At 36.1% G+C, this 11,868-nt stretch overlaps 2 protein-coding genes across 2 annotated transcripts in view; both read right to left on the bottom strand.

The window, feature by feature from the left end:
- LOC110025546 (WEB family protein At2g17940-like) overlaps positions 1 to 2,329 on the bottom strand; it is a 3,527-nt gene extending 1,198 nt beyond the window's left edge. The window contains exon 1 of the mRNA XM_020726094.1: positions 2,062 to 2,329. Coding sequence (XP_020581753.1) covers positions 2,062 to 2,208 — 147 coding nt within the window. The 5' untranslated portion in view covers positions 2,209 to 2,329. The remainder of the gene's footprint in view (positions 1 to 2,061) is intronic.
- An 8,765-nt stretch (positions 2,330 to 11,094) lies between these two features.
- On the bottom strand, positions 11,095 to 11,667 carry LOC110025486 (putative ripening-related protein 1). Its single transcript, XM_020725993.1, has one exon. It carries the CDS (start codon positions 11,665 to 11,667, stop codon positions 11,095 to 11,097), a length of 573 nt encoding a protein of 190 aa, XP_020581652.1.
- Positions 11,668 to 11,868: the final 201 nt, after the last annotated feature.

Raw genomic sequence — 11,868 nt, 5'->3', positions numbered from 1 at the left:
ACATATATATATATATATATATATATAGTATTTCTAGTCAAAACGAGCCGAACATGAACGAACAAATATTTGTTCGTTTTATTTGTGTAGCTCGTTAACTTAGCGAATGAGCTAAACACGAGCTTCTTAACGAGCCAAACATGAGTTGTTCACGAACAACGAGCCGTTTTGACAGCCCTAGTTGGAACTGATGATCAATGTAAAAAACAATCTCATAAGAGGATTATTGCAGTACATGCACATGCTCACAAGTTTGTGGCCATTTCACAAATGATCTTCATGCACATATTCACAAGTTCTTGATGATATCACAGATAAGAGCGTTGCATCAAGCCTGAATATCATCATTATCAGCATTCCTAAACTTGAAGTAAAAGTAGCCATAATGAAAAATGGTTGGCTCTCCTTGATGAAATATGTACATGCATGTGCTTAAATCAATTGCCACTCTCATAGTTGACACCTCCACCCATGGTTCCACACACATGTTATGCCAATCAAGGCCACAGACATTTCATGCTTGATTGCCTGGTCACTCAAAGGAGAAAGCTTGAAGCTTACAATTATTTGGAAACACTCTCATTCCTTTTTTTTTTTTTTTTTTTTTTTGTTTTAGCCAACCCTTTCATGAAAATTTATCTTTATACTTTAGTTGCGCGCGCACGAGGGCGCAAACACACACACACACACACACAACGTACGAGCGCGCACATACACACATGTATGTATCTATGTATGTATGTATATATATTTAAATGGATGGATAGATGGATTGATGGATGGATGGATGGATGTATATCCCTTTCCTTCACTCAAATCCATTGCTCGATGTAACTATGTTAAATAGAATAAATGAGAGTATTGTTTTTACTTAATTGAAATTTCAATGATAGCTTGGCAGTTCTATATTATAAGCTTTTAGTAAAAATTTTGTTCAGCCCTTGTTTCCGTGTTTTCATTTCGACCATCCTTTCTTGACTCAAACCACTTCTTTCTCTTATTACATCCCTATAAAAATTCCACCCTTTTCCTTCTCTATTATAAAGCTAAAACCCTAAAGATATCTCTTAACTATCACTTAGCCCATACAACAAGCTCTTGACCACCTTCCCCACAAACCTTAACGACCCCATAAAGCATATCCTTCCAATTGTATACATTATCCAAAGCTTCCATAAACCATAAAAATCAACCTATACAACTTCAACTAGTCCTAAAACATTCAAACATAAGCTTCATCCCCTCATAAGCCCATTAAGCCTATAAAAATAAAGGCCTTATTGAGCTACCATCTTCCCCATATCGTCAACATCTATAACTCCAACCACCCTCACCCTCCACCCCCTTCCCCCTTCCCTCTTTCTCTTCTTCAAGAAAAAACAAACACCTCCCTTGTTTTAAAGATCATATCCTCTATGTGCCATTAAAAAGAATGTTAAAACATAAGAGAATATAAAATCTAGTTCCATAATAAATAATTTAAAAAAAAAATAAATTAGTGTAAAAATGCTAATAATCAATCTTTACTATTAGGTTTGTTTTAAAATAAAATTTATTTGACCATTAATTTAATTTTTAACCTTTGTTACCTCTATTTGAGGCTCAAAAAGTAATGGCCTATATATATATTTAAAAACAGAATTTAGAAAAAATAAATTAATTGATTTTATTTAAGAAAAAAGGCAATATATCTACTTCAAAATCTAAGTAAACATGAGCAAAACCACTTGATTAGTAAAATATTCCTGTTATTTTTTTGTAACAATCAAACTGCTTTTAGCAAGAAAAAAAAAAAAAAAAAAGAAAACTTGCAATGCAATTATCTCAATTTCCGTTCATGTAGTATATAAAAATAAAATCAATATGCAAAATTTTAACTTTATATAAATTTCAAACAAATTTCATTTTTTACTTAAATAATGATTTTATCTAAAACTAACAAAAAAATGCACACTTTTACCATATATCAACATTATTTTAAAAACTTAAAGACATATTATAAGGTAAGAGTTAAACATAAAGCAAGCAAAAAAATATATATAAGAGCCTCAAAAGCCATACTTCTTTAAGTTTATTTTCAGTGTCTCCAACAAGGACTTTCTCCCCAAATAGCATGACAGCTTCCTTCACCGATTGGAATGGAGAACTTGTGTCGACCCCTGCTCTCACCATTGGAGCTCTGCCATGGCCACCCTTCACACTTTCCATCTCTGCCGCTTGAAACGTGGATAGAAAAAAAAATCTACGGATTGATTCTAAGGACCAACACTTGTTGTTGAAATTATATTCATTGATCACTTCTCATGAATAGGAAGGATAAGGTAAGGAAGATAAGAGGAGCATGGAGTTGGTTTGAGGCTTGAGATTTGCTAGAGATGATATATATGATGAAAAGAGGGAGTTCCTTTTCTTTGAGTCCACTTCAATGTTATTCCTTTGAGGGATGGAAAGAGGAAAAGGAGAGGGTTCTGATGGGAACATTGCAACTAATTAAAGCAATGTATGAATAATGATAAGAGAGTAAGGAATGAAAAATGATTTTGCTTCATTGAAAGAATTTGTTTGTTCTCTTTCTTACAATCTTTTGTTGCCAATCTGCCTTTTGATTTTTGAAGGAAAAACAAATGGCTTAAATTAGATAGTTCTTTTTGAGGTATTAGGATGAATATTTTAATTTTGTATTAAAGTAATACTTTTTCTTGAAGAAATAATTATAGTTTTTATTTGTGTTTTCTAAAATAAAAATGTCTTATAGTTTGATGGATATGACTTTAAGCCTATAGAAGCCATAAGTTCTAGTTAAAATGAACTTAAGGTGTTCTTGTTCAAATATTTAGTTTCTTATTTTGACTATAGAGGGTGGGAGTATGAGATAATATTTAGGGAATGGGTGGGTCATGTTTATTTCTTTTATTGTTAATCATCTTTGAGTTGGATTGTGGTGTAAAAAACAAGGACTTGTTTGCTTGCATGTAAGTGAGAGAAAATGATATATGTTCATATGTTAGGTATTATATAAGTGAGAAGTGGGAGAAGCGGGTGTTGTAGATTTGGTAGCTGAAAAATGAATGGTAAATTATTCTTGTAGATGATTAATGCCTTGTATTAGTTGTGTGGATAAGTTTTAAGTATTTATGAATGTCTTACTCCCCATAAGATTTAAGTATCAAAATGAGAAATAAGAATTCTAAAAGAGAAGAAAGAAAGAGAGTAGGAAGCAAAATTTATGTGTGAGTTTGTTGCATGAGTTTGTAGTTATATTTAGCAAGTAATCAAAGTTTGACTATGTGATAAATTTTCAACAATGCCATGTAAGTGCGTAGAAAATTTGTCATAAAAACTTAATTATCCTTTTAAGTACTAAACCTTTATTAAGTATCCAACGTAAAAATTATTAGTTCTAGTTTGGGTCAACTCTTCAAAAAAGATTAGGATTAATACGCCATCAAAAAATTTCAAGCCTCCAACATGAATCTCAATGTATGACAAGGCTCTCAAGATAATATTTTAAACAAGAAATGTTCAATCCAAGATAAATAGTCATCTGGAAGTTCGATTTCAGCAAACTTACTGTTAAACTGATCGATTTGACAAGACGAACCAAGTGATATCAAACTTGGTCCAATTTGAGTCAAATCAAGCTCACATCAAGCTATTAAACCACAATAGAAAGCTTTCTGAATATTTAGCAGGTTAAATGGATATCGAATATAGTGAACTCATCGTTGAATCAAAGCGTCTCGACAAGACAATTCCAACAAGCCCAAGATCGCTCAATTTTGACATCGTTAAGGCACTCAAATGCCAATCAAACACCTTCTGATCGTAGAAAGCTCTCCGGATCGCGCAATCAAAGTTATTCATATTTATTCATTAATTGCAACCGGGACTCTATAAATATAGCCTCACCCCTCTCATTAGAGGGAGGAGAGCTTCGAGCCTGATGAAGAGCTTGAAGCTTTGAGGAGTTGAAGTCCAGCATAACTCCGACCACCATCAACCGCCGCTGACTACCGTTGACCACCACTCGCCAACCCTCGCAGATTATCATTGGCCACTGTCTCTTCTTTGCGATGAGATCGTCCGCACATAGACAATGTAATTTGGAAGATTTTGTAAATCTTTATTGTTTGTGGGATAATGGGTCTTTTTGATCATCAATTTATAGTGAATTTTTACAACTGGAATATGCCCTGTGATTTTTTCCCTTTCTGAATTTTCCACAAAAAAAAAAACTTATGGTGTCTCTACTGGTTGTTTTCCTTCATCTGAGTGTATGTTGAATTCTCATGCAATGCTAAGGCAACGTTCTATCACTCCACCGTTGCGAATTTTCTAGCATGTATCTGTTTGGTGTCGTTTGTTGAAAACGAAGCACCATTTGACACTGTCTTCAACTCTGAGATGTCAAGCTACTAATTCCTTTCTCATTGATGTACACCATCCAACTAGCAAAAGAACCTTTTTTGCCCCTTGAAAATCGATCATCTCTGGAGCATTCTTTGATGTGGAGGGCAACCTTCATTGCAATATTGAAAGGTTGTTCACGTCAATGTTACAGGCACAATTGTAGTTGGGTTGTCTTTTTGCATCCTATTTAGACATAAAGTCTTTCACAACTTCTTTCAAATTGTGGGGGGGGGGGGGGGGGGGCAACCTTTACTGCAGTCTCAAAGATCATTAAGATTAACGTTTCAAACATGACTATGGTAAGATTATCATCCCACATTTCGTTTAGACAATAAGTCTTTGAAAACTGTTCCTAGAGTGGAGCAATCTTTATCACAAATAGCGCTTTCTCGGTGTCCCCTAACCGTAATGGTCTTCATCTTTAAAAAAATTAAGAAGTCGATCTCTTCAAGGTTCAATACATGGGTTGATTTACAACTTCATGTAAAAAATGCCACCACTAGGGGGCAAATCCAAAAGCAACAACTAACGGGTTGTTAAATATTATTCTTAAGTATGACTACAACCATGGTTCCAAGAAAACATATGGGACCCCGGGAAGTCGAGCTTAAGAGGTAAGACTCAATGGGAACTAACATGCCCCTTTAAGTCGAGCTCAAGAGGCAAGACTCGATGGGAAGATACGATAACTCTAGAAGTCGAGCTCAAGTGGCAAGACTTGATAGGAAGCTACCATGCCTCTGAAAATTGAGCCCGAGAGGCAATACTCTATGAGAAGATAGGGTATCCTTTGAAGTTGAGCCTAAGAGGTAAGACTCAATGAGAAGATACCATGCCCCTAGAAGTCTAGTCCAAGAGGCAAGACACAATATAAAAATACAATACTCCCCATAGTAGATCCCAGGAGGCAAGCCTCGATGGAAAGATGTAACACTCCTGGAAGTCAAGCCCATGACACAAGACTTGATGGAAAGCTACCATGCCCCTGGAAAACAAACCTAAGAGGTAAGTCTCGATGGAAGCTATTAGTGGACATACTCCTCACTAGATGGACTCCACAAAAGAAAGTGGTTGGCAAGATCTCTACTCAAAAACCTCAGAAAGTTACAATGCTCAGAAGACACAGGTACATCAAAGGTCTCAAAAGGCTACAAGCCTTAGAAGGTAGATGTACATCAAAGACTCCAGAAAGCTACAATTCTTAGAAGGCATAACTACATAAACGATCTCAGAAAGCTACAAACCTTAGAAGATATAGGTGCATTAAATATCTCAGTAGGCTGCAAGTCTCAAAAGGCACGGGTCCTCAAAAGGTTATAAGCCTTAGGAGGAATAAGAATATCAAAGACCTCAGAAGGCTACGAGCCTTGGAAGGCACCGACGTATTTCAAGCTTCTAGAAGACATAAGCCTAAGAGGGAACAAGCCTCAGAAGATACACACTCAAGTGGATACAAATCTCAGAGGGCAAGAGTCTAAAAAGGTATGTGATTATTTTCTATAAATTGCACAAGTAACTTTGATTGTTGACTTCAAAACGTTTGAGAAGCCAATGAACCTCAGAAGGCATAAGCCTCAGAAAAGGTCAACAGCAATATGTAGCCCAGAAAATGGGCAACAATACACCAGAAGTGAGGCAAAAGCATTCTAGAAGGGGCAATTTCGGCTTAAAAGGAAAGACAAAAGCAACCTCAGAAGCAACGTCCAAATTTTTTTTGCATTGATCTGAAGAAAAACTTACAGAAAATATATCATCACCGTGTACAACTGCCACATCAGACAACTAAAAGACTATAATGACTAACATATACTTGTATAATGACTATAATAAATCAGCTCATCTTCGTGCGGAGTCGAAATCACTTCCTTAATATTCCAGTACTTTTGTTGGTGTTCAAGGGATCTTTAGATATTGCAACCACAAAAGCATGAAAATCTTCTTCAAAAAGTGCGGTGAGAAAGCTCTGGTATTTCATTTTTATCAGAATGTGCAGAAGCAACAAGCAAGAAGATCCAGAGTCACCTGCTGGAAAGGAACAAGAAAAACTTTCTTCATCTCAGCAACGCGAAAGAAGATCTCATTTATCGTCTGGTACACAAGATGGGGATGAGTTTCTCCTTCACAGCAATATGAAAGAAGATCTCGTTGATCACCTGCTACTCAAGTTAGAGATGACTTCCATCTGCACATTCTTCAAAAAATAAGATCCTATTGATCCTCTGCTACGTAGGGCGAGGACGACTTTCTTCTGCGTCGCAACATGAAAGAGGATATCGTTGATCGTTTGTCATGATCGAACATGCACGACTTTCTTTTGCGTCACAACACGAAAGAGGATCTTGTTGATCTTGTGCTACGTAGGCTGAAGATAATTTTCTTCTTATGAGAAATCCCGGATCTCCTACTAAGCAGAGTCGGGGACTCCACTTACATGCTCAACTTCTTGTCTATTTATAGGCTAAAAAATTATTCCAGCATTAAATGCCCACAAATTAAAAAATACAATAAAATTTGCTTGAATTTTTTTTTTCATTCAGTCTACGCCTTATTACTTTTCATCTCCCAAATCCATTAACACAAAAAAAAGAAGAGAAATGATTTTAGCTTTATTCAAAAAAAAAAGGTGGATGGATCCATTTTTTTTTCACGCACATTATTATTGTTCAATATATGGGTAATGTTATATCTATATACGATGACTTAATTTTATGATTGTTTAACGGAACTCGTTTAGTCAATCACATGCTGAATATTTAGTGTGTGTGTGTGTGTGTGTGTGTGTAGAATGTGATGAGAAAAATCAAGTTCAAGGAATTTGGATATTTTTCGATGATGAAATTGTTCTTACCTGAAAATAGAAGGGAAACTGATATGTCATCAGCAAATTTCAAATATCCAACACAAATCTCAAGACTTGACAAAGATCTTGAGGTAATTTTTTGGGCAATAAAAGCTAAACCTAGATAGAAAGTCATCTGGAAGCCCAATTTCAGCAAACTTACAGTCAAACTTATTAATTCCACGAGACAGACCTAGTGATACCAAACTTGGTCCAATCCAAGTCAAATCAAGCCATTAAATCACTTTTTAAAGCTTTATGGACATATTTTGCAGGTCAACAAATTTCAAATCTAGTGAGCTCACAGTTGAATTTAGCATCTCGACAAGAAGAATCCAACAAGCCCAATATTGTTTACTTCTGACATCATTAAGGTACTCAAATGTCCATCAAACCCCGTCTAATCAATGGAAGCTCTTCAGATCATCCGATCAAAGTAGTTATTCATTCATTAATTGTAATCGAGACTGTATAAAAATAGCCACCACCCCTCTCATGGGGAGGGGGGAGAGCTTGAAGCCTGAAGAATAGCTTGAAGCATTGAGGAGCTGAAGTCTAGCATCACTCCGCCCACCGTCGGCTGCCGCCGCCCCCGCCCTCGCCGGTTATCATCGGTCGCCGTCTTTTCTTTGCAATGAGATCTTTCGCGCATCGATGTTGTAATTCGAAAGACTTTGTAACACTTTCCACCTTATGGGACAAGAGAAAACCACGTGGTTTTATCATTTTCTAGGTTTTTCATCTAAAAACTTCTTTTGTCAACACTGTTTATTCTTTCATCTAAGTGCGTGTTGAATTCTCGTGTAATGCTAAGACGATAATCTATTACTCTAACACCGCAAATTTTTTAGCACACATCAAGGATATTCACATAAAAGACAATGGTCCTCCAATAAGCGTGACAAAAGTAATTTAATTATTAGGATAAAATTTTAAATTAATAGAGTATTTTGAATATTTAAAACAACTTTGCAATATATCTCGAGACATAATATAAAGATGCATTTTGGCTTTTATCATCTTCATTCCAAGCATATAATTTGAATACCAATACTTAACTTGATAGCGACCAACTCAAACTTAGCCAACAGTTATTTTTAAAGATCATATATTAAACATATCATGAAACTTAGATTAGAAAATTAAATCATTGAATCATGTTGGAACTAAACCTAAGGCCCTTATGCAAATGCATGCCTTGTTATGCACAAAGATAACAACAAAGCATGTATCATTTCATATGTATCATTAGGTATAAAATAAGGCATATCCATCTTAGCCAACACATAACACCTATCTTCCTACTTAAGCTTCAAACCAAATCACATGGTATTCACCAATATCTTCCTTCAGAATCCCCGACGCCTTCCGCACAGCTAGAGAAGCATCGACAATATAATTATGGCATGGCGGCTGATTGTCATGATCATCATCACAATCATTCACGGAATCACACTCATCCACAACTTTAGCCAAAACCGGCATCTCATTAACACTTATCCTTACATTTTTCAAGCATCAGTTGCCATGATCATATCAGCCAGTTGAGATCGCCACCACCTTCTTCTCATCACTATAAAATTTATTACCGCGCTCATTATAACAAAATTATAGAACAAAACCTGGCGTACGTTGGTGCAATTTTGTTCCCTTACCAATTGGTGATTTACATGTTTGATGCTGATTAAGAGTTTTTGTTTCATGCAAATCAGAATTAAAATTAATAATAAGAAATAGGACAATTTCATTCTGATTGAGTGTTTTTGTTCATATAAATCAGATTAAAGCAAAAAAACGAAAAATAAAACATAACTTAAATTCATTTTTTCTGTGTCGACTGTCGGATCCGCCCGACCCGCGTGATCTGTGTGCCTGGATCAGGTTGACCTGAACTTGAACAACTCTGGCCTACCTTCAAGTGCACAATCTTACAACATTGCTCAGCCCGATCGGATCGGGCCTCCGACCTGCGACCCGCTCTAACAAGCAACCCACTCTAAACCACTAATTGCTCTAACCCGTGCTCTGATGAGGATCGACCCACAATCAAGTTTACCCGTGACGACACACACTGCATCGATGACTTAGACCCTGTTCCAACCCATGAGGTTTCTCCTATGCATTTAGTTGTCCGCCACCGCCCACCCGCTATCACCGTCACCCATCGCACTCCACCAGAAGTCACCACCGGTCACCAAATTTTCAACTAAATCCTCGGAAAATAGGGACAAATGATGACATCAACTAACTTTACCATTTGACATGAAACTGGAGGCATTTGACATAGATTTTGATACATTTTTCGAGCAATAAATATTCTAATTCAAATTAAAAAACGTCCGGAGCTTCACTTTCAACAAACTTATGGTTAAATTGACTGCTTGATGAGAAAACCCACAGTTATTACCGTCGAAAATGTTTTCATCCTTAGATTACCAACAACAGAAAAAATATACGCCCTCTTGACGATCACAAAGTCGTATGTTCATAATTAACATAAAGTTTTTTTTATATTTATCAATAGCCTTTGATCATCAGAAATGGCCTGAATTCCTGTAGTGAGGATCACGTGTACCAATCGAAACCCTAGAGGAAAAACGAGTGTGCAGGATTTGAAGGGTCAACAAAAAAGTTTTAGATTTGTTCTCATGAATAACATGGTGACATCCCCATTGGCCATTGTAGCTCTTCATGGTACCATCTCCAATGGCGCCTGCAAGAAGCACTATGCATCAAAAGTTTGTTACAAAATATGAGAGGAAATAAACTTCTTAACATCCACAAAACAGTAGCAATCTTTACATAAAAATTTTAGAAAAAGAATTAAACTTGTGACATTCTTCAAGAAAATCTTCCAGAAAATTTTGACCAACACTAATTTTGTTTTGGTTTTTCTTTCTCACAAGCCTTTGTGGTCAAAATTTGGAGTCTCTTTTATCAGTTCCTCAACTTCCTGCCATCTTCTCAACTTTCCTTTTAGGAACCACAGTTCGTGATCCAACCAATTCTTGAAGGCAATGTTATTTTGAAGGGGTCAATAATGATAGAGTAATTAGAGTATAATATATTTAATATCTTGTATTAATTTATTAAGAGTTGTTGATTAGTTATAGATTATTTAGCATGAAATTAGTAGTTTTGCATTATATAAATTGCTTTATTTTTCGAGAATATAGAGGAATTGAATGAAAATGTGATAAGCTATTCGTCTAATAGGTGTTTTCTTCTTCTGTCTCCTTCTCTATTTTCTAGAGTTATCGAGATCCTCGAACGGCCGTTAACCTTTTTCAGTCTGAGTTTTCCTTCTCTAATTCTCTCCCACCAAACTTTTAAAGTTTTCGACATACTCAAATTATAATTCATATATTCTGGTTATCAATCATAAACCCTAAATATCTTGTATTAACTTATTAAGAGTTATTAATTAGTTAATGGATTAATTATCATGGAATTAGTAGTTTTGTTTCATTAAATAGACTTCATTTGGAGCATATTGAGGAATGGAATGAAAATGTGATAAGTTATTCTTCAATTTTAAAGTTGTCAGCATTCTCAAATTATAATTTACCCTTCTCGATCTAAATTTCCCTTCCCTGGTCCTCTCATATTTAATTTTCTAGTTCTCAGCATCCTCAAATTGTCATTTATCCCAATTATCAAAACCAACATAGTAGCAAAATGGCAAGAAGATAGATGTAAATTTATTATGAAAATAAATAAATAAAGATTTTTAAGACACATGATATAGCAACTAGTGGGTTTGTTTGAAACCCATGAAGGAAAAATGTATAAAAAATAAGTCATAGCTTTCCTTAGTCAACATATAACTCCTCTTCACTTGCTACCTAAGCTTCAGACCAAACTACATGGTATTCACCCACATCCATAGAAATCCCCAACGCCTTCCAAACAGCCGGAGAAGCATCAACAATATTATTACGGCACGGCGGTTGATTCGCATGACCGCTATCACAACCATTTACCGAGTCGCACTCATCCACAACCCTAGCCAAAACAGACTTCCCATTCGCATTTATCTTTATATTTTTTGAGCATCGGCTCCCATGATTATACCATCCCGTCGAGAGAGCCACCACCATCTCATCATCGCCATAATATCTACCTTCGCACTCCGAAGCACCGCCACCATCACCGCCCCTTGCGAAGCTATTGACAGTCATCTTCGCCAGCGTTTTCTCTGTAACAGGCGGCGAGCAATGATACTGAGCATAAGACTCGCTGCCCCGGCAACAACCGGAGCCGTTCTCCCTGTTGCAGCTTCCACTACTTCCATGGAGATAGCTGCTTGGGCTGCACTGTGCCCGAAGAGTGGAATAGCGCATGCAGAAGCAAAGGTTAAGACTTGCTGATAATATGAGTAGCAGAAGCAGGGATGGTGCAGCTGAGGAGTTTTTCATTTTGATTAGATGGCTTCAGTTTTGGTGAGGCCTGAAGATTTTAGTTCTGTGTTTGGGTATTTATAAGATATAGATATTGATTCTTAATTAGTATTTATGTGGGTTTAAGTAAATGTAAACATGATTATTCTGATTATAACCTTTTTAATAAGTCAAAGGAAGTAATTAACTATAACTAAAACCTTGTCATTATAACATATA

The sequence above is a fragment of the Phalaenopsis equestris genome, unplaced genomic scaffold (assembly GCF_001263595.1).
Source record: "Phalaenopsis equestris unplaced genomic scaffold, ASM126359v1 Scaffold000301, whole genome shotgun sequence".
NCBI lineage: Eukaryota > Viridiplantae > Streptophyta > Magnoliopsida > Asparagales > Orchidaceae > Phalaenopsis > Phalaenopsis equestris.
The sequence above is the reverse complement of the archived record's forward strand: the minus strand, read 5'-3'. Positions and strand labels throughout refer to the sequence as shown.

Coding starts and splice junctions, on each gene's coding strand:
- LOC110025486 (XM_020725993.1), bottom strand. CDS start 11,667: ATGAAAAACTCCTCAGCTGCACCATCCCTGCTTCTGCTACTCATATTA.